Source organism: Ptiloglossa arizonensis, chromosome 3 (assembly GCF_051014685.1).
Source record: "Ptiloglossa arizonensis isolate GNS036 chromosome 3, iyPtiAriz1_principal, whole genome shotgun sequence".
NCBI lineage: Eukaryota > Metazoa > Arthropoda > Insecta > Hymenoptera > Colletidae > Ptiloglossa > Ptiloglossa arizonensis.
In genome coordinates this window covers 24,194,619-24,221,009 of record NC_135050.1, presented here as the reverse complement: position 1 = coordinate 24,221,009, position 26,391 = coordinate 24,194,619, and the positions used below count along the sequence as shown (strand labels likewise).

The 26,391-nt window shown below is 43.4% G+C and overlaps 1 protein-coding gene and 1 long non-coding RNA gene across 9 annotated transcripts in view; one reads left to right on the top strand and one right to left on the bottom strand.

The window, feature by feature from the left end:
- The window catches only part of Inae (inactivation no afterpotential E), a 120,390-nt gene extending 94,064 nt beyond the window's left edge, over nucleotides 1–26,326 (top strand). For 2 of the 5 annotated variants that reach the window (XM_076307333.1, XM_076307334.1), the window contains 12 exons: nucleotides 1,670–1,754; nucleotides 1,854–2,182; nucleotides 3,533–3,728; nucleotides 5,062–5,250; nucleotides 5,851–6,141; nucleotides 6,837–7,066; nucleotides 7,926–7,949; nucleotides 9,859–9,991; nucleotides 20,135–20,484; nucleotides 21,171–21,515; nucleotides 24,468–24,642; nucleotides 24,822–26,326. In XM_076307333.1, coding sequence (XP_076163448.1) covers nucleotides 1,670–1,754; nucleotides 1,854–2,182; nucleotides 3,533–3,728; nucleotides 5,062–5,250; nucleotides 5,851–6,141; nucleotides 6,837–7,066; nucleotides 7,926–7,949; nucleotides 9,859–9,991; nucleotides 20,135–20,484; nucleotides 21,171–21,515; nucleotides 24,468–24,642; nucleotides 24,822–25,100 — 2,626 coding nt within the window. In that variant the 3' untranslated portion in view covers nucleotides 25,101–26,326. Of the gene's footprint in view, nucleotides 1–1,669; nucleotides 1,755–1,853; nucleotides 2,183–3,532; nucleotides 3,729–5,061; nucleotides 5,251–5,850; nucleotides 6,142–6,836; nucleotides 7,067–7,925; nucleotides 7,950–9,858; nucleotides 9,992–14,769; nucleotides 14,964–20,134; nucleotides 20,485–21,170; nucleotides 21,516–24,467; nucleotides 24,722–24,802 lie in introns of all 5 variants that reach the window. The other 3 variants (XR_012991484.1, XM_076307336.1, XM_076307335.1) reach the window with 3 other exon arrangements.
- Nucleotides 21,918–25,734, bottom strand: LOC143144691 (uncharacterized). Of its 4 annotated transcripts, none has more exons than XR_012991487.1 (5): nucleotides 23,408–25,734; nucleotides 23,281–23,333; nucleotides 23,116–23,222; nucleotides 22,956–23,036; nucleotides 21,918–22,855 (listed from the first exon to the last, which is right to left on the bottom strand). It is a non-coding gene; the product is annotated as an uncharacterized LOC143144691 (long non-coding RNA). The 4 variants fall into 4 exon arrangements; XR_012991488.1 differs by having other exon boundaries at nucleotides 23,139–23,222; XR_012991490.1 differs by lacking the exon at nucleotides 21,918–22,855 and having other exon boundaries at nucleotides 22,993–23,036; nucleotides 23,139–23,333; nucleotides 23,403–25,734.
- Nucleotides 26,327–26,391: the final 65 nt, after the last annotated feature.

Genomic DNA, 26,391 nt, shown 5'->3' with positions numbered 1-26,391 from the left:
TTCGAGGGGATCCGGATTTTATCTCGATTTATTATGGGATAGTCGGAAGTGATATTTTTCTTGGTAATTTGTGCCTGGTATATAAAGTGCAAAGGAGGTCACCCGAATATATTTTCATTAGAACATGTGGATAAAAAATAGAGTTCAATTAAGTTGGAAGTTTTTACGACGAAGGTATTATGCGCGAAAAAAAAAAAAAAAACAAGAAGTGGCCCATTTATATCGATTAGCTCGAGTATCTCCATTCTTTTCGATGATGGATTATTAAAGTCTAAAAGAAAGGAGGTGTTCGGTTCAGCGATGCGTCATTCTTTTTAAGCGAGATGAAAATTTTTTACCGTCATTTTTTTCCTAATTTTCGAATCGATTACTTTTTCCTTTTTTCGTTTAACAAGGACCGTATTGTATTTAACGCGAATGGAGATTCGACGTACCGACAAATTTGGTCACACTGTACGTTGTATGTTTCCATTGGAGAATTCAGGAATGTGTAAAGCGCGTTGAAAGCTGTGTTTGACACATAAAGGACAGAGACCTGCAGGCACGCGTTCTCTATCTCCCGGTGGAATACGTTGCAACATGGAAAACCTGTCAAACGTTAAGCATGGTTTATTTACAAATTTTTCAATAGAATCGCGCAACGTGCGTAACGAGCTCTTATCGTTACACGATAAATCCTTCCCGCGTGTTCGAAGAATACACGTACACGGATTCCGTTTAACGAAACCTCGGCGATCAAATTTGGAGGGAAAAAAAATTACGTTTAAAATTGTTTCGTTTCGATCGCGGAATATTTGATCCGAAATAACTCGTTTCGTCTCGTATTTTTCGCGAACCATCGAGAACAACGGAGGTATTCGGGACCGTGGGGTGCATACCTTGATTCAAATTTTCCGAAAAATGACATTGAAAAATATTTCCCATTTCGATTACGACAAAAATTCAATCCAGACTATTTTCTCCTCGACGTTTTTCTACCGTCGAAAACCGAGTTATTTGCACCGTGCATGGCGCGTACCTTAATTCCAAACATATACAGTACGCTCAATAAACGAATCTATAAACGTTCGATCGATCGGTCGATCGCGTGCGGTAAACGCCCATAGGCGTTCGTCACGCGTATACATCCAATACACAAGAAGATTTTCCGCACACGGGGTACGTTCGATGTCAAACTGTATTCAAAACATTACGAGTTAAAACTCTTCAAATTTCACAATTTATAGAAAAGTCATACGCGCGTACCTTCATTCCAAACATATACAACACGTTCAATAAACGAATCTATAAACGCTCGATCGATCGGTCGATCGCGTGCGGTAAACGCCCATAGGCGTTCGTCACGCGTATGCATCAAATACGTGAGAAGATTTTCCGCACACGGGGTACGTTCAATGTCAAACTCTAATCAAAACATTACGAGTTAAAACTCTTGAAATTTCACAATTTATAGAAAAGTCATACGCGCGTACCTTCACTCCAAACATATACAACACGTTCAATGAACGTATTTATAAACGGTCGATCGCGTGCTGTAAACGCCCATAGGCGTTCGTCACGCGTATACATCCAATACGTGAGAAGATTTTCCGCACACGGGGTACATTGAACGTTAAACTCGTCCGTAACTAAAGCGTTGTTAATACTCTCGATATTTCGTGATTTGCAGAAAAGTCATACGAGCGTACCAGGACAGCTGGGACAACAGGTGCAGGCTGCTGTTTTGTTGCATGGGCAATTCCGATAGGAGCCGCGTAAGTTGTCGATCGGAACAACGATCGTTTTTTTTTTCACGAAGTATCGTGAAACGGAGAGGCGTGTGCGTCACCGGATAAACGTAACGCATTTCACAGAACTCGTTCGCGGATATCGCCAGGCTGTTGAGCGACTTCTTCCGCGACCTTGACGTGGTGCCGTCGGACGTGGTCGCCGGTCTGGTGCTGCTCAGGAAGTTCCAGAAGGTCGAGAGAGAATTGATAGTGAAGCAACGGAAAAACGATACGTACGAGTTCCTCTCGGGCGTGCCGGTCACACCACGCACGAAATTCTTGTCCTTGACCGAGGACGGTGATCTGGGCCACTTTCAGTCGGCCATTCATTACATGCACTTCGCCCTCGCCGCTTACGGCTGGCCCTTGTTCCTCTTTAATCATTCCACCGGTCTCTGTCAGTTGTGCGCAAGGTAATGTCGTCGTCATGGGCGGCGCCGTGCATCGTTGTCACGCCATAAGCGTCACGATCGATTGATTTTCACCGGTGTTTCAATGTCTATTTGTTGACCAAACAGGTCGCCGTTAGATGTTTAACCGCATCTGTTATTATTTCCATCGCGATTACGTCGGTACGCGTAACGTTTCCAGATAGGCTCGGAATTAACAGCACGACGACCATGCGAACGGAGTTTGTCGAACATTCGTAACGTAAAAATAATTTATTCCTCGTAAATAAATATCGCGGACCACCGGCAAGACCGACCGAAATCTCTGATAATTCGTTTAATGGAACTTGCGAATCTGTTATCCGGTGAGGGTGTAGCTTTTTTTTTATCGAATTCCTTTTATCGAGCACCGAGAGTGAGTGTACATTGCTCCGTGGATACACCGAGAGCGAACACTTATCCGGGGGAAGAATTCGATCGGTTATCCGGGGATTAGCACACTTTAAACGTACTCGAGCTAACTTTTTGCAATTGTTTGCGGAAATTTGGAATCTCGTTCGGATGTGATAAAAGATGTATTAATCCGAAGAAGATTCGGTTTATTTTTCTAGTTAAGGATATCGTTGTGCCTTATACACGGTAAACCAGTACAGTAGGAACATCCGTTACTTCCCCCATTCCGCCCAGTCTACTTTCCCCCACTCCTTGTGAAAAAAGAGAGTACCTATTGTAGTTAAATATAATAGATTTTCTCGTTCGATAAAACTTATTGAACAATCTGGTACCATTGTACCTTAAAGCTGGTGTACCGATACGATAAACACACCCGTTAATTCTCCCACTTCGTCCATGCTACCCCCACTCCTTACATTCAGTTTCCTCTACCTACGCCATTGCACACACAAAGCCTCATTGAACCACCGATACGATAAACACACTCGTTACTTCTCCCACTTCGTCCATGCTACCCCCACTCCTTACATTCAACTTCCTCTACCTACGCCATTGCACACGCAAAGCCTCCTTGAACCACCGATACGATAAACACACTCGTTACTTCTCCCACTTCGTCCATGCTACCCCCACTCCTTACATTCAGTTTCCTCTACCTACGCCATTGCACACACAAAGCCTCGTTGAACCACCTAGATATTCTTTCCCTCGAATCCGCGTCTCCGTATCGCGAAAGGAACAGCTCGCTTTGTTGTTCCGTACCGAATACAATAGAATCATCGATACCTCGGGTATCGAGTAATCGAGGCTCCGTCTAGCATTCGAAACGTCCAATATTGTTTCAGCAAACCAGATTAAATTTCTCCCAAGCTCCCGTTAGAAGGTTAGAGCGGATAACAGTGTAGGGAAATCTTGTCGCAGATTACGATGCGGTTGTTTCCCGTGCGGTGGCCACGATGACGAGGCGACAGTGGTGGAGGACAATTGTTGCCAGTGCAATTACGCGGCGTTGAGAAAGATGGTCACCGTCACCGAGATGGAGGTCATTTACGCGACCTTCCACGTGGACGTCGGTGAGACGCCGTTCTTCGTCGCGCTCGATTACACGAGGAAAAAGGTTTCGCGCGTTCTTTATTGATTCGTATGCACCGATAACGTTACCAAACGATCGGGTGGCGGGGGGGAGGGGTGGGGGGTGGGGGCGTAACCCGTAGAAATAATTAATCGTATCCGATTTACCGATCGCGCACCGCCGCCGCGACGCGGATTAAAGCAAACGCCGGTCGCGTTCCGGAAGATTAATTGGGAGCTAAATGGATCTCGTTGAGCCGACCACTTTATGAATTTTACATCGGCCATTTAACACGTCCATCGCCAACGCGCGATGAACTTCGTCGCGGCGGCGGCGGCGTTCACAATGTGTACACGATTCCTCGATGACGAAGTCGCGACGAGATTCACCCGCTTGCCAAAAGTTAAATCGGGCCGCCCCCGCCACCCCCCACCCAACACCGTCACACCTCCGACGAGCCAACACCCAGAGACAATTCGCACGCTTCGTGTTTCTCCGAGTTAACGTATTTGGCAGCCACGGTTCATCGAACCACGAACGCGGCACACCTGCTTCGTATCGAAATTCAATCTGCCGTGGTCTGCACCGCGTGGGTCCTCCCGGACCCGGGAGACCTTTGCACGATCGTACCGTTGATTCACTCGGAGATTGAACAGAACACGCGATAAGAAACGTACGAGAGAAGAATGGAACCTTCCTTCGAAGTATTTGCGCGAGATCTAGGTCGCGGGTCAGTTCAGACCCACGCGTGGTCGCCCAAGCGGTCGCTATAACGAGGTTCGATGCGGTAGCGGTGTGTAGCGGTAACGAGGTTCGAAACGGTAGCGGTTCTACGGGTCGAGATAAGAAAAAGTGCTACGAAGACGATGAAAAGTTTGTCGAGAAGGGTTATTTTTGTAAGAAAAGTAGAAAAACTTTCTCTGTACAATACGTTGCAACGCGTAGTGTCTATATTCGTACAACGCGTTTACGCGCGTCGCGTTCGATGCTCGGTGCGCGTTTATCGCGAAAAGTAACGCGTCGATCTACGTGGCAGGAGCGTTTCGGGTTGCAGTTTCCCGAGGGATTACTTCGGAATTAACGCAAATAGAGTCGCGTTGCTCGACGAACGTTTCCGTTTAATCGAATTGACCCCATCTTGGCAGTGTGTAAGGAGTAGTTCGTCTTACCGCTCGGGAATGAAATTTCGCGGGGCGCTAAACACGTTTAGCTCGCAATTTATAACGAACAGAGCCCGTTTTCACTTCGATCGTTAAAGTCGGCCCGAGAAAATTAAGCCACCGGATAATACGCCGGCTACGTATCGCTTTTACACCGAACTGGAGCGTACCGAGCCGGTACACGGTTAATCACCAATTTCGCGCGCTCTCTTTTTAAGGTTGTCGTCAGTATACGAGGCACCCTCAGCATGAAGGACGTGTTAACCGATCTGAACGCGGAGGGTGAGGTGTTACCATTGTCACCGCCGAGAGACGACTGGCTGGGTCACAAAGGTATGGTCCAAGCGGCGGAGTATATCAGGAAAAAGCTCCTGGACGAGGGAATCATATCTCGCGCGCTCGACAAGGTACGTATCGCTCCGCAACCTTGCCTCAAATGCAAACGAGCCTCGCCACCTTGTACACCGATGACTCGTTAAACGGAATAATTACACCTATCACAGTGCTCGTTACCCGTTTCGCGTCACGAAGTGAACCGTCGCCAGGGAAAGAGATCGTTTCCAGCGCGATTACTTCCGTTAACCCTCTCCGTGTATAAAGTCTGTTTATCGAGCCGAGTTATACCAGCCGTTTAATATTTTCAAGCCGTAACTTCGTCCACGGATTCATCAAACGCTACGTGTCGCGAGTATCGTGGAGCTTTTCATCGTGTATTCGTGAACGGTACCTGAGGGTATTGCAACGATTAACGCGCGTTGAAATTACCCTCGTGGAGTATAATAAACTAACGAAATAAATCGACTTTGAGATTGTGACCCGGATGATTCGTACACGTTGGACGAGATCGAGAGATTTTCTTTCTGACGCGGAAACAATTAAGTAATGTGGTAACTCGATTAAATTGTGGTGTAACGGGAGACAGAGATCGAGATCTTGCAAAGGTCGTTGCGCTAGCGACAACGAAGACACTCGTTCCCGGTTGGAAATCGTTGAAATCGCTGCTTCAGGACTCTTCGAGGGGTACCCAACAGTTTGGTCTGGTACTCGTCGGCCATTCCTTGGGAGCGGGCACGGCGGCTATCTTAGCGATATTGCTGAAGCAGGACTACCCGGACTTGGTGTGCTTTTCGTTCGCTCCGCCAGGTGGTCTATTGAGCATGCCTGCTCAGCAGTACTCGCAGGAATTTATTACTTCCGTGGTGGTCGGGAAAGACGTCGTGCCCAGGATAGGTCTTCGACAGATGGAAAGTTTACGAGCCGATCTTATCAACGCTATCAAGAGGAGCGTCGATCCGAAGGTACGCAATCATTGAAATTCGTCCGAACGAAGGATGACGAACTCCTGTCGATCGTACAGTAATCGAATAGTTATTATTTAAACGCAACGTGTACGTAAATACTCGACTATTGTACAATTTGTACAAGTTCGCGAGAAGTTCCCGTTTGAAAGACATCGCGAGAAATTCCCATCGATGAAAGATCTCCGATCGCGTTTACGATCGAGGACGAAAGAAAGTGCACTACTCGACACAATTACGACAAAAAAAAAAAAGAAAAGTAACCAAAGGTTACGTTGCTCCATCCTGGTAATTAAATCGCGCGCATGGGTGTGTCATTTTTCACACGGTGTGTAGTTCGCTCTTCACGATCGAACGAGAACGCACCCTTTTCAATTTGCAAGTAGTTTTCCGCGAATGCAATTTTATCAAAGCCACCCTGTACACGATTGACCGTTAAAGGGTAGACTCCACCGACCGTGAATCCATTCCATAGGCGGATTCGTAGTTTTAAAGGGCGGTCGGTCGCCACTGTTCGAGGAATCGGGGTCTAGCTAAGCGGCACGATGGGGATGTAGACTACGTGAATGGCCTTCGGCGGCCACTTGATTTCAATCCGAATATAGCAGTCGATGAAACGAGCGATAAGTGCGCTTGCGGAGAACAACAGTCGAGAGTAGCGAGCACCGCGCATCAATCGCGTACGTTCGTTTCAGTGGAAAACGATAGCGTGCTCGGTGATGTGTTGCGGTTGCGGTTCCACCCCCACCTCGGCTGCGAATTTAGAGGCCGGAGGATGCATCAGCGAGTATCAGAGGGACAAGGACCTAGCCCGTTCCCAGACCGTTGTCCCGAGCGACTCCAGTATCGCGTTGACGTTGCACAGGCCTCTCTACCCGCCGGGCCGAATTATACACGTTGTTCGACATCATCCGAACAAGGGAGAGTAAGTTTCGTGATCCTTCGCTCTACTTTTAAGCGATCGATGCACACGCGCGATCTTTCCGCCAATTTTTCGGTCGTATTTCTTTTTATTTTTGTTTTTCTTTCTTTTTTTTTTCGCGAAGGCTCGTGTTCCAACGCGACGAACTTCTCGTAGCGATCTCGGAGTACACCACTCGTAGATTTTGCAATTTATATAAATTTAAATATTTCGGAGATTTTGTAATTTATATAGATTTAAATATTTCCTAGACTTTGTAATTTGTACAAATTTAAATATTTCGTAAACTTTGTAATTTCGATCGTAGATTTTGTAATTTAAATAAATGTAAATACTTCACAGATTTTGTAACTTATATAAATTTTTAATATTTCGAAAATTTTGTAATTTATATAAATGTAAATATTTCACAGATTCTGTAATTTATACAAAAGTAAATAGCTGTGGTTGCTAATGACCTTTCAAGGTCGAAGCAACCTTGAAAATTCAATCGAAAGAGTCACTTTGCAGCTCTTACTTTGCGATCGGTATATGTACACGATAAAATCAAAACCGCGCAATTTAATCGATCCCCCACACTGGTGAACCGAGTTACCAACCGTTATATATATATTCACTCCTCTAGACGGATCGTAAATAAAAAAGTGACAATTTAGAAAGAAAATTGGTCCAATCGAGAACCACTAGAACAAACGCACGATCGGAAATGGAAAAAATCGCGCGTCTGCATCGATCTTTACGCTCGCTCGGTTCGATCGGGACCACGGACGAACATCGTAACGCGTATTAGAAACGGGCGTTACACTTAGGGCAGAGTGCGAACCAACGATGAACTTTAATCGACGATCTTTTCCGTTTCTAGGCAAAAGTATGAGAGCCGCTGGAGGTACGTTTATCGAATAGTTTGCATTTTCAGGGCTGCTCTGGGTAATTGCATCTTGAGGATGTGCCCGCATGCGTACCCTTGGATCTCTATACTCTACACTAATTTTTCCTGCAACGTCTGTCGCACCCTACGACTATCTTGTCTCAGAGACGTTTACCTGTACAGACGATCTTTTTCATATCGTGCATGAACGAGACTTAGAGAGAAACTTCATACCATATACATATATTATATATACATAATGCGATAGCGTAGAAGTCGTGCATCATTTCTGTGTACGGAGACATTTTTTTACCAAAGCGATCGATGCGATCTTTCGAAAAATCGGTTCTCCGAGGAGAATTTCATGGCCCGATTGAGGCGTTCAATGGCTCTCGGAGACACACTTTGTTCACATTTTTCAACCACCGGGCCAGCAGCCGCTTTCGAAGGGACTTTAACGATTTTATAAGACGCCACCGAAGGTCGCGAATATAAAGTAAAACGGAACATTTTCTGCATTTTTCAGCGGGAGTATTATACGGGAGGGTACATACGCGCACTTTGGGTAACTTTGATAACTCGGTGAATATCGATTTTCACCGAAATCGGTACCAAATGCGTTCTCGCGTTATATTATTTTGTGTAGTCTAATAAAGAGCATTGAACGCTTATCCATCGATAGCAGGAATTAACAACACTCGAATTTCTAACGAAGAAAATTAGCAAAATTTTAACGTTTCTGCACCGAAGAATTTTTCCATAGATCTTCTGTGCGAATGTGATCGCATTGGTCACTTTCTAAAAATCTCCCCGTACACGGTGGATCGTTTATTTCCATCGGCTTCAATATCTCCGTTGCTTCCTACGACGAGAAGGAATGTGAAACAAAAATGTTAATTCGAGGAGTCCATTTTTCAAGTTTAGAAAAACTTAGATATTGTTTAAAAAAGTGTAGCGCGTAGAAATAAGATTTATTTAATTTTTCCAAGTTCAATTTAATTCTCTTTAAAATTTCCACGAGATCTTTTTAAATAACGAATATACAGGGTGTTTCAGAACGAAACCAATAAGCCTTGTCAATATATATGAAATATATGAAAAGGTCAATATATGAAAAGTTCTGAAAGAAGACAAATCGATCCATGATACCTGTTTTCTTCAGGTATCATAACATGTTTTGTTCAGGATGATCTCCCAGATGTATCGACGAAGATTGTCAGTTTCGTTCTGGAACACCCTACACGATAAAAGATTCATCGCTATCCAAAGATCTCGCTCAAAATCAAATCAAGAGAGCTCAAAATCGAGAACTGAAAATTGGAATACAAACTTCGGTCGTTCGTTAAAAAAAGAAAAAGAAAACACGTTCTCGATATTCGAAGAATATAACCGTTCTTGTGTCTCGATTACTTTCTTTTTCTTCGCGAATAAAAAACCAATTTTCCAAACCTCGAAAGCATCTCGAAATTATCTCCCAGATCGAAAGAATCATCGGGTCGTTCGGAAAATAATTTCGTTCTCCAAAACGGAGAATCTACAATTTAATCAAATATTTATACGCTCTAAAAAAATTATGTTTCACCAACAAAAAAAAAAAAAAAAAAAAACAAAACGACTTTCCGAACGACCGAATACACCCCTCTCACAGCCCTGGTGCTTCCTTCTCGTCGTCGGGGGGTCATCGAGTGTGTTCACCGCGATCGAAACAAGCACGGTGGCACACGGTGCAAGTGACGAACAGCCGAGTTTTCCAAACCTTCGATCTGCAAATGCATCGGACCGCATGTTCCCAGACGTAGCGACTAGTTGAACTGGTAGAAAGGCTCGCGTCGTATCCGCGTGTACACGTGTGCCGGGAAGTCGTCCTCGTTGTTGCGGTTGTACGCCCCTAGGATACAGAACGGTCGTTCTCTTGTTCGATTTTCAGACAAATGTTGAACAAACGCGAACCGGTGTATCAAGCGCTGTGGGCGGGCCCGTGCGACTTCGACGAGGTGCTGATAAGCCCGGTGATGATACAGGACCACATGCCGGACAATATGCTGAAAGCATTGAACAAGGTAAGCGAAACGGATCCGACGATCGGAGAGATAAAGAGGTCGCAAACACCGGTTACACGGATCCCCTCGGTAAGAACCGGTAATTACGAGCTCCTGGAGGAGACCACGGAGGTTCCGGAGCTAACGAGGAAAACGGACGAGTCTCGTAACAACGTGGTACCCGTTGGTGTACAGGATAACGGACACGTTAGGGATTGCGGGACCGACGATACGCAAGTTCGAATATCCACGATCTATATCACGGAGATCGTTGTCGCCAATGTCGAGGTACACGAACGAGAGGACACGCGTGCCGAGCCGCGGGCACACGACGCGGTAACCCTCGAAATCGGTGACCGATAGATCGACGAACCGAGTCGACGATATACTTCTTCTTTTTTTTTCTATTTATTTATTTTTACTTCTTTTTCTCAACTCTCTTCATTATTTCTTTCCTTTCTTCTCGCGAAGATTTCTTATCGGGAAACTTTCTCTCCGTCACCGAAAGTTTCCAGTCTCCGTTAGTTTCTACTAGTCTCGAAAAACAGAACCGGTGATCTTAATCTCGTATCCGTTGTTCAGGGTACAGGCACTTCTCGCGGGAGAATGATCCGCGATCGTTCCATCGACAGGAGGGGAACCACGTGTCTCGACACGTGGTCCGTAGCCGTAGTTCTCGTTGAATAGAATAGTGTGTTTGCCTTGGTTTTATTTTTTTTTTTTTTTATTTTTTTTGTACAGCCTTTTGTCGAATTTTAGAAACATTGTTACGCAACGACGATCCAAGTTCGTTCGATTCTCTCCTACGAATTGAACGGTGCGAACAGTGCGAAAACACGACGCAAGAAATCGTCGACGGTTATCGATCAACGAAGATCGCACTTGATTCGTTTCTTATTTTTATCCTTCAGTTTTATTCGATCGACACGCATGCTTCTCGACACTGCATGAACTATCGTATAACAGTCTTTTGCAAACAGTTGTAATACGTAGCTCCTCCCCACCATCGTATTCTTCCAACGTTACTTTCGTTCGATTGAGTTTGATTGCGTAAGTACTCTCTCTCTCTCTCGCGAAAGTTGTTTCATTCCTTCTCTCTCTCTCTTTTTTTTCTGTTCACTTTGATTCTGACTGCATCCAAAACGACTGAACGAAATTGCACGCGGTGGTGAAATTATCGCTCGCGTAACGCAGCTGCGATCGAAACAACGGACAATTCGATCGCAGAATCGCGTTAACGCGCGCCCGAAACGACCGCGGTGTACGTTTCTTCTTTTTTTTTTCTATTTTTTTTTTTCTCTCTCTCTCTCGTTCGTATTGCACACCGTTTCGCGCGGGGAACGAAGCAACTTCGTTATCGAGCGAGCTGGACGAACGTCGTGAAAGAGATCGGTGCTCGGAAATCTCGACACTTCCGATGGTCGTTTTGATTGCACATTGTAACAACTCGATTCTGTATAATTTGCGATGTACGCTACTTTGATCAATATACTTTGTACCATAAAAATGTTGTTGTTCATTTATTAGGTATCGCTTCCTAATTCTGTGCTTGGAGCATTTCAGAGTATACGTTAGTCGTTAAGTACGAGTACAATGTGTGTGAATTGTGCGTTGTTTATATATATATATAGATATATGTTTATTTACATAAATATTATTTAACGCTATTTGTACGTTCGATCGTTGATTCCGTTATTCAATTGGAATACCAGCGTTTCATAAACGATACATGCACAAAGGAACCGATCGTACGTACGTGTACTTGCTGCTTTGGTTTTGTATTATTATTATTATTATTATGATTATTATTACTATTATTATTATTATTGTTATTGATTTTCTTTTCTGTCTCGTCGTTTGATAACACTTCGCTGGTGTGTACGTTGATATTGACTGTGTGTCTCGAGGTATCGATATTTTTGCTCTGATTTCGAAGCACTTTTTCTAGATCACGCTAACGTCTCTATCCGCGGGCCACAGCGACAGGAAATGGCCGTTTTCGCTTTTGCATGACAGTTTGACAGCGTAACTTTCGAATTTCTCGCATTCCAAGGGGTAGCTCGCCGTTTGGAACCGTTGTCGAGCACCATGATTTACGAATACATACCGAACGATTACAATCACGATCGACCAAACTCTAAATAAATGCACACTATCGCGTGGATGCAAATCTTAAGGAAAATAAAATTTATTTTCAGAATTGAGTACCAAAAGACGATCATTGAACTCTTCCAGACTTTCGTGTCGAATTTCGAGTCGATCCATCGCTAGGTGGAACGGTACAAAATCATTGCAAATTGATTCAATATGCATTTTGATCATCGATTGTAATCGTTTGATTTTCGTCGCTCGAGGATTGGTCGACAATGCGCGACGACCCTTAAAAGAAGAGGAGCCAAGCTGTCCCCCTCCGATTTTAACGCGCGTTTACAGGATCATAGAAAGACAAATTCTTGTTAGAATGTGTAAAACATCGAGCGCAGATGCTCGATATTTGCAAAGTTACGAGCAGTCGAACTTACGCAACGACGTAACTGTCGCTAAAAGCTCACGGTCGTAGCACTTCTTTCCCAAGTGTATTATTTATCACTTGCAAATGGAAGAATATCTTTCGCTCGTGCCGGGTGTCGTTATTCAATATCGTACAAAAGTTATTCTTTATTTTTAACGACCACTTCCGTGAATTTTTCACCCTGAAGTAAAGTTCGTCGAATGATCATTTACGTCTCGGTGATCAGTTAATTCCATGGACCAAAATTCGCGGTAAAAAGGTGTGATTAGCGAGATTCTACGGCTCGAAATAAAATACAAACGAAGAATCACGAAATTACATCGAAGATTTCGTTTTCTGACGAAATTGATCGATTCAATACCTGAATCGCGATCTCTAAAGCGTTGACTGGTTGCCTTTGAATTCAGTTTGCGTGAAACTTTTGTTTCTCGGACGATTAATTCGATTCGATGAACGATGTTACGGACTTCGTGATTGCTTTTGTAGAGGACACCAAATTGATACGTTCTCAACATGGATAAAAGACACTTTACCACTATATTCATTTCCAAATGCATTTCTTCGATGAGAAAACCTCCGATGCAATTTCATCGTTCCATATTTTCTCCTTGATTCGAGCCATAGAATCTCTCCAAGCCCATTTGTACGATACACATCGTGCAAGGGACGTTAAACTTTGTTCACTCGTATCTCCAAAACCATCGAGTATCTGCGTCTAGTTTTTCATATACCCTCAAAGGGACTTGTACTCTACCGTTCTGCGAAAGCGCGTTGCAATCGGAGTGGGACAGTTCGGGTCTATCCCTCGTTAAAAGTAACGTTTGGCTTGGAACGCAAGAAGTCGTTGAACGAGCCGTTCGACGCGCTGGCATTCGTTCAAAGCTGCTTGGCGTAGAGGTTAAAAGTTGGCGGCGATGATTCACGAGTTAACGCTTCGACGCACGGGATGTACCGTAGATGGTTGAACCTTAGAACGCCACGCGTCGTTGTTCCAATCAGGTGTGCGTTACAGTTACACGCTTTAATGGTAACGAACTCGAAACAATTCCACGGGCCAGTTTCACTTGAAACGATCGATCATCTTCCGTGGAAACGGTCGGAACCTCGACAACCGATTGGCACACGCGCTACCGAACGAATAACCGGTGAACTTGTAGTGATACCGGTGAAAAACTTATCTTTTTCTCGATATTTTGATCCCGCTCGGCCACTTATCCCCCGCCTTGTAGCGTAGACGATTAATTTGTCGAGTCGCAACGTACGAAATGTCCATTCTCCCCTAGTAACGCATTGTACTTGACTCGTCGAGTACCTGGATCGCGATCTCTGAAGCGTTGACTGGTTGCCTTTGGATTCAGTTTGCGTGGAACTTTTGTTTCTCGGACGATTCGAATTTCAAAGAGATGGATAGATTTCTTGTCGAGAGATTTTCGGTTTTGAAGAATTCATTCGGGGAGGAGTCAGTAGACAAATATGTAACAGAGTGTATTTTGGATAATGTGAACGACGAGAGGATAAGTAGAGTTCAGATAAGAGCTTAGAGTAAGAATTAATCAAAAGAGAAGAATAAAATCCAATCGAGGAGTTCGAATTTTAATCCTCGAAGTCGTTTTCATAAACGTTTTAAGCGTCAGGGGCTAATATAACGAAATTTGTTTATACCCATGCTGACCTGAATTTTCCGCCCGATCCTACCCAAAAAGCGCTCGTCCCGATCGTAAACTCCCCTCCCCATAAATAGTAATAGTGCGCGATAGAATTTTATACCGAAGGCCGTGCAATTTTTTACTTTCTACGCGGGAAGTAATCTTGAAAAATTTCTGAAAAATTTAACCGCATAGGTGTACACATTCCTTTGTGAAAATATAAAAAAAATTGTTCAATCAACTTTCTATCCTTTCCAACGTAACGAATTACACACGACGAACGTTCGAAACAATTGACAAAAGTTTGATTTCCTTCGATTAAAATATTACTAAACTCACTGTCGCTAAATAATAGCATTTTATTCCTTAAAAAAAAAAAAAAAAAAAAAAACAAACAAACTCGCCCTTTAAAAGTGATATCCGTTCAGAGATCCAGCGACTCGCTTGCAGGACATTTCACACGTCGCGGCTCAATCTCATTTAGCTATATCTATTAGACTAGGTGTTTAGGGTTTGCGCGCCAAGTATCGTTTGATTACGACGAGTAGAGCCGGCACTCGACGTTTGTCCCTTCGATTATTCGTGGCTAACCAACGATCTTACGAGAGGATGTGTGGCTGAGGGTGTGTGGTGTGGATTAGGTGTCAGCGTGCAGAGATCGGGGCGCTGCAGAGGCCGGTGCAGCAACGCATGCAACGGTTGCAGCGGACCCAGCGACCCAGCGGAGGCCCGATCAACGACACGTCGTACTCCACCATCAAAGTACATCGGCGACCTTGCACGACCGCGACGCCGACCCCCATGCCACCACACACTCTTCTCGCCACGACACAAGGTACATAGACCTCTTTAGGCTTCATTTTACACGGGTCCGCGCACCAGTGGTGTCGTTCCGGACCCTTGGTACCCGAAAATACCACCCTCCGTGCGGGACGCGATCCCGAGCATCGAGAATACACGCGCTACGAACGCCCATCGGCGTTCAACGCACGCGGTGTACCGCGCATCGACCATAAGTAAATCGACCACTACTCAAAGGTTGAATATTATTGCACGATGGTCGAACTCCAACCAGAGAATCGTTTCTCGGAAATTGCTACGTCGAAATCTCGATATACAATTTAATTAAACGAATAGTACGAGGGCTAGGTGGAATGGTAAAAAATTTAATACGCGTTATCGTTTTTGAATTATTCTCATCTCGTTGTAAAATACAGAGGGGACTTGTTCGACTGGATGTTACCGTAACCAGTGAACGGATCGATATTTTTATCGCGATAACGTTTCCAAGGATCTTCGCCACGATGATATTGAATTTTTTTTTACGTAATTTTTCAGGATCACCCTCGACTGTTTTTACGCGCAACTATAATTCCGTTTGGTTATCGAGACGAATCAAGTACCTCGAGGTGACTTTGAAAATTTAAATAAAGATAGAGACTCGAGAAAAAAACAACTCGTCACCTTGGAGATCCTTCGAAATTGTATTTCGCGTTGAATAAAATTTTGATACGAAAAATATCGAGTCGATCCAGTTGTACAGTTCACCCTGTACATCGTGGCTAATAAATCACTCTCTGTGCATCGTTGACCATCTTCGTGGAAACTTAATTAATTTAATTCCTAGTGCATCGAGCTTTCGACCAATCTCTTGCCGAGAAAGTTCGTGTTCTGAGGTGAAAATAAAAAATTACGAGACGGATTCAAGGGACGACATCACTGGTACGAGGTCGCTGAAGATGTGCCTCTCTTATCAAAAAATCACTCGAGACGCTCTCGTTGCTGCTGAACGAAACCGAATCCGTTCAATCCGTGTGTGTATCATCGACGGTTCGTTTAAAAAGAAATTTCCAAGATGAATATTCCTGCATTTTGAATATTGCCACATTTTTCTATATTTGTATACCTTTCGTTCGGTAGCTTCCACCGAAACAAGAAAACAAAATGCAACTTGGATAAGTCGTTGAGACGATCCAAAAAATTCTAGTTTCTAGATAACAGTTCGGAAATCGATATAAAAAAGTATCAAATATTTCCAATTTGTCAAATACGCGGTATTAAATTATTAGTAGCTGTAACTAGAATCGTCGCAGCAACGAGGACGTTCCAATCGATCATTTTTCACCAATGGTCCGATCTACAGCGACTCGAGGACTCCGACAGATAGATCACCTTGGCTGTCGCCATTGTCGCGGTCCATTCGCAACGTCACCTTCGGTTGCATTCTGTCGCATGCGATTAATCACCATCACGATTATTTTAGTTACGATACGTATTATACATCCACGGTATCGTTCACCACGGCACGTTCGCTCGAAATACACCGTTGAGCCACGAAATTCGAGAAACGTGGCCACCATGTACTGCAAGTCGGCGTAGAGATTAGCGAATACGTATGATATCGTTAAACCGATATGGGCAGAGGAAACGCAATTGGCGGTGTTGTAACAGATAAGAGCCGTAGATAAGCGACTTAGAGCAGACCATTGATCGTCGATCATTTTGAGAATGAGTAACTTGTCACAGTCGTTCATGCATGTGCACCACGCATCACTTAGTTCACCACAGTCGTCATTTGTACATTTGGTTCTTTAGGTACATAATAGCCGTTGATTTTCACCGCGATTTATTGTACGTTGATCGCATGCAAGAAAAAAAAAAAAAAAAAATTAGAATATCGTAACGAGGGTGTTCCCACGGTACGCTAACACGCGTTCTACTCTGTTTGTCAGTCGTAATCATTCTCTTTCATTGCAGACATCACTGCGCCGTACGAATACTCATCTTTGCACCGCGTCGCGGATCATGGCGAAGAGACTTGTACCTTTAGGCCCGTTTTCCATCGCGAGATTTACGGTTTCAGAATTTTTCCAACGAAAGAGACTCCCAAACCAACACTACGATCTGTATTAACTGGATCCAAACTCTATACATAGTAATAGATTGGTTAAAATTACACAAAAATTTCCTTGCATCCAAAAGAAACTTATTTCCTTCAATTAAATTTCTCGAGGTGTTGAAAATTTCGAAGAATGGATCAGGTCATCGATAAATAATCTTTATGTAATAGATTATTTATATAACAGATCGTAAAGTTTGTACAATATTTATATATAACAAAAATTACATAATATTTTTATATAATGGAGCTAAACTTTGTGTAACAGATTGTACTCAAATTTTCTTATATTACGAAAAAGAGGAACTTCTTCGATTAAATTTCTCGGGGTAACGAAAATTGTGGAAGAGTGGAGCAGGTCGGTGTATCGACGCCAAGAGTGGTGTTTCTTTTTTTGAAAGTACTCTTCGAGTGTTCGAGTAGCTTTCTGAATGATTTTCGAGCGAAAAATCAGAGAACCGTCCTCGATAACGCTCCAGCCCGCGAAATGGGGAGAAGAGTCTGTTCGAGAGCGAAAGCGGATCAAACGTATAAGCCTCTTTGCTTCGGTAACATGAAACCGGGGTTCGAAACTTGCTATCCGACGCGAATCAAACAATTTGTCCTCGAGATAACGCGATACGCGCGGGCGAAATTTTCGTAATGTTTTCCCGCGCGTTTCGCCGTGTTGTCCACGGGGCTCCATTACCCGGTTTGAATAAGGAATAACCGTGTGTTTAGAATTTCCGGAGAACAGATAACCGGGGATACGAAATTTATTATGTTCGCCCGCGGAAACGCTCGTTGAGGAAGATGTTCGCGTACACGCTCTCGTTCGACTTTGGTTAAAATTGCTTTGCAACGAGTTACAGAGGGTGACTTGGAAATACGTGTAAGGGTGAATTTACGCATTAAGTTGAGTAAAAAATTTCCTGTGAACGTACGTTTTAGATATCTCAGTTTTCGAGTTGTGGACGATCGAAGAAAATGTTTAGTGTAAAAGAAAATAATATTTTTGGGCTTCAGAGGGGAAATTTGTGCAGTAAAGTGGGTAAATATCTACTGTGAACGTACGTCTTGCATCTTATATATCTTTATCGTTGTATATCTTAGTTTTCGAATTATGAGTGATCGAAGAAAATGTTTAGTGTAAAAAAACGATATTTTTTAGCTTCAGAGGGGAAATCTGTGCACTAAACTTGGTAAAAATCTACTGTGAACATAGGTCTTACATATCTTAGTTTTCGAGTTGTGAACGATCGAAAAAAATATTTAGTATAAAAAATATTTTTTGGCTTCAAAGGGGAAATCTATGCACTAAATTGGGTAAAAATCTACTGTGAACATACGTCTTATATACCTCAGTTTTCGAGTTGTGAACAATGGAAGTAAATGTTTAGTATAAAAAGAAATCTTTTTCTTTCACTTTGAACGTTTTCTTCGACGGTCCACAAATCGAAAACCAAGGCACATACAACATACACGTTTGTAGAACATTTTTCACTCGTCTTGGTAAATAAATTCACCCTCTGAAACATAGAACGGGTATTTTCGAATCACCCTGTACACGCTCCACGTCCGTAACGCGATGCGTAATTTATGGAACCGTGAATACATCAACGGATCCAAGTTATTCTTCCACGAGAAGATCCTCGAATCTACGCTCGCGTTCCAATTAACGACGTATTTTGCGTACATCGTTCTTGTTTTCTTTTTTTCCTCCCTCCGTATTATACTAGTCATCTACGCGAACGGAATCCGCGAAGCCACGGTCGAAAATGTTCAATAACCCCCTCGAGCATTAACGCGAAACGAGCGAGCGAGAAACCGGTACCCAGAAACCTAGATTTCGAACGTTAACGTTAAATGCACATGGGAAACGGAGCCCCGAAAGTCTTGAAAATTTCAATCGAGAATTGAGATTTCTGGATATTCGATTATCCGTTTGACCCTCGAAAGTCATCGAGAAACGCAACGATCACATTTGGCTCCGCTGTATCAATCTAGCGACCAATTAGTACCTAGGTGTACGTGCGATCGAACTTAAATATTTAACACGTTTGTGTAAACAGCTGAATCAATATCATCGGAATTTACTGCTTTTTCCGTTGGAAACGGACGAGCAAAATTTGCGGGCACTCGCGATCAAAAAGATTCGAAATTTCATTAATTTTTTTCAATCACGTACGTTTTCTCGTTTGTACAATTTGTGGAATTTATCGAGAGCAATTCCTCGACGATAATAATCACATCGAACGCGATACATATGATTTGATCGTTGCTAAATTTCCGTGAACAAGTTCTTCGACGTTGGTGCGTTCTTCGGGTCTCTCTCGACCCATCGCGATCTCGTACAATAATAACGATAATAATAATAATTCTTTATGGTTATTAATAGCGTAACTTTGCCACAAGGTAGTAAAGAAAGAAAAGATAAAAGTACAAATACATTGTACACATTATTCACCGTGTACAAATATTTCGTACATGTTATCATTCTACAATCACAGCTCTTGGAATAGTTTCGACTCGACGCTCCTATAATTTCCCCGTTCCTCTCGTTGGCTCGTAAAATCAAACACACGAGTTCAATTCGGGATACGTTCTGTCCAAAGACTTCGAGTCGCGAAACGAAAGAGCGCGTTAGAGTCGAGAAGGTTGCCTCGCTCCTTGAAATGGCGATTTAACGCGTTACTTTGGTCGTTCGAGCGGAGGAGTTATCGATTCCGTCTCTATCTAATTTCACCGTACCGTGTATTCTATTAACCGTCGTTGTTTTTCGGCGAACGTTGTTGCTCGATCGCCCGTAACAGAATTATTCGTACACCTGGATGCTAAACGATCGCGCGCCAACCGCATAATCGAATATTCGGTTGCTCGATGAAACCGATTAAAATCGACGACCGATCCCCATCGAGCGTATAACCATCGACGCGCTCGAGTTCGCTTTTGCCATCGAAAAAAATAGAAAAAAGAAATTTACAATTTGATTTCTCACCCCGAGTTTCGTTCTCACCTCGATGTCGAACGATTTAACGGGGGCGATTTAACCGTGAACCGAGATCGCCGGAGGATCGGTGAGAACGACTACATGGAAAAAAAAAACGCGTGTGGATGTGTAATGTCAGGTTGTAACGACCCTGGGACCGGCGAAGCCGCAGAGGTTGGTTTCCGGTCACGCGTCGTCCACGGAGGCGTCGGAGGCGCGGGAGGTGGTCGAGATCCAGGAGATGGAGATCGAACAGGAAATGAGAGCGTTGCTGTCGTCGTCCAGCCCCGTAAAATCGCATCCCAGCAACCTGGCCGGCACACCGCCGCACAAACTCTGCCTGGAGACTAGCTTCACGTCGTTACAGAGCCCGTCGGAGTTCCCCCAGGTTGGCCGTGAGCTGAGCGTCGACTCCAGGGGGATCCCGTGGGAGTACGTCAGCCTGGCCAGCGAGTTGCTCAACACACCTAGGACCGACGAATGCAAATTGTAAGAATAGAGCAAATTGTACGACCGTGTCTGCGCGTGAGTCTGGACGACGAACCCGTGGGTCCGCGGTCCCTGAACCGTGGGTCTGACGCCCCGATGGACGGCCCCGACCATACGTAGCTTTTGCGTGATGGAAATTAGGGGGTCCGAGGAATTTTCAAAGATTTTCGTATCGCTGGTATCGGGACGATTTTTGTTTAGCGCTGAAAGAAAACACGAGATTTTCAAGCTCTGATAGGAGACACTTCGAGAGAGGCGTTCGTACGTTATTTCGTGGATGTTCGTAATATCGTTCTCGATCGTCCGAGATGTCGGACGTATCGTTCCTCGTATATCGTTCGAAGAACCTCATGTCACGTTCACATTGATCGCTTACCTCACGTTCTGTATCACCGCTTTTGACAGTCGCGCACGTTGACAGAATCGTTTGCACTGCCGCAACGCCATCGAGTTACGCCGGTACCGTTGAAATTCGATGCGTCGATGAGGGTCTGCAGCTCTATCCGCTTCTGTCCGCTTCGTTTCTGCGAACCAGTGTCGTGTTTTGCGCTCACGTGTTAGCCACGGTATCGCGTCACAGGCCGTTGCTCCCCCCGGCTGCGGTGTTTTCTCCGAGCCCGCCGTCGAAACCCTACGGTCAATCGGGGTTCCGCGAACCGTCTGAAAGGTTGATTTTTGGTGCCAAGGTCGAGTCGACGGTGCGACTGGGACGACAACGCGCGAACGGCGCCGCTCGCGACGCCGGAGACGCTTTCGGAGGCGTCGAGCAGTCCTCCATCGCCGGTACCACCACCGAGACCGATGAGGCGCACCCCGAAGATTTCGGGAAACTTGTCAACGGCGGCGGACGACTTGAAGAACAACCTTCACTTTGCCATGCTCTCGGCGAAGAACTACTTCCTCAGGGAGGGGAACAACGGCAGTAACACGAGCAGCGGGAATAGCGAGGCGAGTTACGAGAGCGCCAAGAGCTTGACCGCTGGTCTTCCGCCGCCAGTACCGAGGAGACGGGACTCGGTCACCGTCCGAAGGTATTCGATCTAACAGTAACGGAGATCGGGGATGGTTGCCCGGAGGATTCGAATTCGTTTACTTTTTACATTCCTGGGTTTTCGGTTATCGTTCCAGGCGCGCGTGCATTTAACCATTTCGCGTCTAGCGCCATCTGGCATTCACGAAATGAGATACAATGCCGATTGTATACCGCCGTCCACGGAACGAGTCACTGTGGCTAGCGGTGGATACATTCGGTATCCATAAAATGAGTCACTGTGGTTAGAACTGGCTATATATGATATCCACAGAATGAGTCACGGTAGCTAGAGGCTATATTTGACATCCACAGAATGAGTCACGGTAGCTAGAGGCTATATTTGACCTCCACAGTATGAGTTACAGTAGCTAGAGGCTCTATACGACATCCGTAGAATGAATCACGGTAGCTAGAGGCTATATTTGACCTCCACAGTATGAGTTACAGTAGCTAGAGGCTCTATACGACATCCGTAGAATGAGTCACGGTAGCTAGAGGCTATATTTGACCTCCACAGTATGAGTTACAGTAGCTAGAGGCTCTATACGACATCCGTAGAATGAGTCACGGTAGCTAGAGGCTCTATTCGACATCCATAGAGTGAGTCACAGTAGCTAGAGGCTCTATCCGACATCCATAGAATGAGTTACGGTAGCTAGAGTCTCTATTCGACATCCATAGAGTGAGTCACGGTAGCTAGAGGCTATACTGACATCCACAAAATGAGTCACGGTGGCTAGAGCCGGCTGTTTTCGACATCCACGAAATGAGTCATGGTGGCTAACATTGATTCGTTCAAGCCCTAACGTAAGCTCGTATCGTACTATTTTTGTTTGCTTATTTCTACGAGTCGTGACATGGATAACAATAATCGATAATAAGAATACAAGACGATATAAATGTATCTATAATAATTCTACTTCTCCGTCGCTTCGCGATGTATAAACTTCGTTCTCGCGATGATCTTCGTTGTCTATCGGCACGTCAAGAGCAACGTTACAATTAACAATGATCGAAAATCGTACTGCGTAATATTGCAGAATTTTCGAAGCACAATTCTCTAAAGTGGAACACGGTGAATTTTTCTTCCGAAGTGTGCTTCGTTATCGCTCCAATGTAAATAATTAACACATGGTATCGAGTACCGAAGAAGCGACTGCGTCTAAAATGAAGTCTAAACAGACCCAAGAATCGTCCTTCGAACGTTGAGCACGACCAGTGCAGGAGACCAGAGGTGCTCCGAAAATGCGAGACAATCCTTACGAGTATGTTGTTGTCGATTATTCGTAAATGATTCTAAACGGAAGAACTCTCTTTTGGGTACGAACCATTTTTAACCTAGAAAAGAAAAGAGACTCGTATAAATAAATCTAAAACCGAGAGTACAAGCTATGGCTGAAAACAGTATACAAACCCAAAGCGATTAGAAATTACTCACCGGTACGAAAACAGGAAACAGTGGCTATAAAGTTACACAAATATTTCAGCGATCTTGATGCTATCCTAGACTGTCTCGTAACTGCGTCATAAATCGTTAGTTAAAATTACAGCCGCCAGATTACAATGGACAATGAATAATTAAACCCGTGGCAACCAACCTCTGGTGACGACCAACCCCTACCTCCCCTGAGTTCGTTCCTCTTGATCCAGGAATCGTCTTTTCGGCTCCTATCTGTATACAGGGTGGTCCACTAACTTTGACCACCTTGAATATCCTCGTTATTTTTGGACACATGGAAAAACTTTATTTAAAAAAGTTGTACCATTTGTATCTTTCGACGCTGTTTCTGCAGTAAACGTTGTACGTGGTTATAACCTAAAGTAAAATATTGGAACGGTAATAAATGTAAACAGTAAATTCAGATTATTAACGTTGCCAAGAGACCTTACGAAACCTAGACTCGTGTTGCAACATCACGATCCAAGAATCGTTGTTTTATTTCTTTGTTTATCGTCGAACGACCTTGCATCAAAGATCGTTGAAATCTTCGAAAGATTCAGCTATACTAGCTGACCCAAGTATAGGTTATCGTTTAAAAAAATAGAAATGACCTTGACATCTCCGAGAATCGTCCACCTGCAAAATAGTTATTACTGGCATATTACGATACCCTTCGTACCGTACAACTTTTGCGAATAAAGTTTGTTCGTATCTCTAAAAATAACGGAGACTTTCAAGGTGATCGAAATTATTAGACCACCCTGTATAGTCGCATCGAATATGAACGTACAATCTGCACGAAGAAAGAATCGCCTCGGGGGGTGGAGGAGATTCGATAAAATGAAACTCCCACCCATTGGCTTACACCCGCAGATTCGAATAAATTTGATTTCCAACAACCGTTGAAAATAATATTTTGATATTTGAATATTCGAAATTAACCGAAACGTCGATTTATTCATCGTTTTCAAATGAAAAAAGTAACGAAGATTTTCCAACGCGGAAGTACAAAAGTACAAAACTAGTAACTAAAAAAAGTAATCATTTTTTAATGCAAAAGTACAGAATATTGAAGGTTATTTCAAGTTTAACCGAAATAACCTTCGCGTGAACTTTCAAATGAAAGTTATTTCGCTAGTTTTAAGTAAATAAGACACGTATCGTTTGAAAAGTTCCCAGATCTTTGTTACCGTTGTTACCACTTTTGTTTCATACTTTGCCGTGCATCGTATGTTACTATTATCATTATACAAACAATAGGAACATTTACATATGCGAAGAACAATGTATCTTGAACGGTAAAATACTTCAAAGACCTCTCGAGTCGATTCTTTCCTCGGTCTGTAGTGTCACAAGTCGTAGCGGAATCAATTCGCCGCTCAAGGTCACTGATTCCGCAGTGTCGTTTAAATTCACGCTCGAGGTAACGACCTTGAAAGACCGATCGATTCTACAGCCCCTTGTTTCGAATGTAAAATAACGAGTGCAAACTTCGCGGAAACATTGCAGAGAGCAACGAGTATGCACGGCTGCCTGCTGCAGGGACGATTTGTCGGAGAACTCTTCGTCCCACGCCTCTTCTCATTCCTCTGGAACGTCTCACGCGTTGAATCAAGCTCAGGCAGGTTACGCCGAGGAGGAAAACGAGACGAACGGTTCCAGCTTGGACTTTTACGAGGCAAAGGTGTAACATTATTTATCAAATATTACCCACTGTACACTCGTATAGATGTTCCACTGTACAGCTTTAACCGTTTACGATGGTAACACATAACCCTGAAAATGACAGAAAACCTATAGAGTTTATTAGGTACTTTGAGAAACTTTTATGCGCGTAATGTAAGAAATCAATCGGTATGTCAGGGTTCTTCCGGGCAACGCGACAGCAGTAACGACGTGTTCCTCAGCGTGAGAAGTTCCCCGGAGTGTAAAGGCCTGATGGCGCCGGCTACCGATCTAGGAGCAGAATGGAAGAAGAAATTCGACGCGACCGGGATGAGCGGTGACGCTTCGTTACCTCTTTTACGTGGACTCTCGCCAACACCGACGCACGGACAACATAGTTCACCTTTCTTTAGTGCAAAACGAAAGAAGTACGTATACCCGATCACGCTGGTCGGTCGAGGTGAAAGTAGCGTTTAATAACGAGAAGTTGGACCGACCGGGGACCAGAGGCAAGATAGATGTAAAATAACTGTTAGATATCTGTGCCAATATCACATTTTCGTGTGATCGTTCAGAATCGTTTTCGCAAGTTTCGAAACGGATGATACTTTCGAGATATTCTAAAATTAAGGGGCCACGTATTGTAGCCTCTTTTTATACGATCTTTCGCTGAAGTTTATGCACATTCGATAAATTCGTAGTTTAAGGTTAGACGAACATTAAGCGTAAAAGGTAAAAGGTAATTTCATCCTGTGAAATTCCTCGTGTAAGGTGTAGATAGTCGAATTTGAATAATGCGGAATACTCAAGTTTTATCGTAGAACTCTTTTCTGTCTCTGTACAGTAACTTCTTCGACGAAACAAAGTATTTTCTGATTCAGAAAACATGTTTGCCAACCGAAAGATCATAATACGGTCTACATAGACCCGATCGTGTATAAATTAAAAATACACAATGGGCGAATAGGAAATTAGCAAGAAAAAAAGTAACGTACGACACGGATGATGGTTAATTTGAATCGAAATGCCTTGCTGAAAAAAAAAAAATCAATTTTTCTATTAGACCTCTCGTCTGTAATTACCGTTTATTGTAGCGCGATGAAAACGTATGAACATTGCACGAAAGTTTCACTGGCCTACTCCGCATAGATATCGTTTAATACGAGAATTTTGAACGATACATTTTGTACAGTTTTTTAACAGAATCAACAAAAATACAAGAAAAACTAGTCTTATTTCAATCTACCCTTTGTAATCATCCGCGTATAATTTTGCTATATTATTTGACATTAATTTTTTACTTAAAGAAATTCAATTGCTTTTTTCATAATTTGAAATAATTACAATTACTTTTTTCCCAAAGTTTTAGTAAATGCAAAAATGGGACTGAAAACTTAAATTATATAATAGAAAGGAGGCAATTGCGTAACAAAGAACGAACGACAAAGTATCATTTTTATTAACAGTCTCTAAATAGTGGAAACTTTAAAATCACTGTATTTATGTAAAAAGTAGAAAGAATATACCTGATCCGTTTAACTCTAGTAAATATATGCACTTAGAAAATATAATAATGGACTTATTGTAAGTGATATTTGTAGAATATAATTAGAAAAAAGTGATACATAGCAAAAAAGTTCATTTAATGTAATAAAGTACAATACTTTTTAAGAAATAAAAAGATGAATTTAATTGCTAGCTAATTTTCTCTACTTCTTTGAACCCCTTTGTCATAAATGTCAAAGTTCTGTGTCTATTACATCAGTTA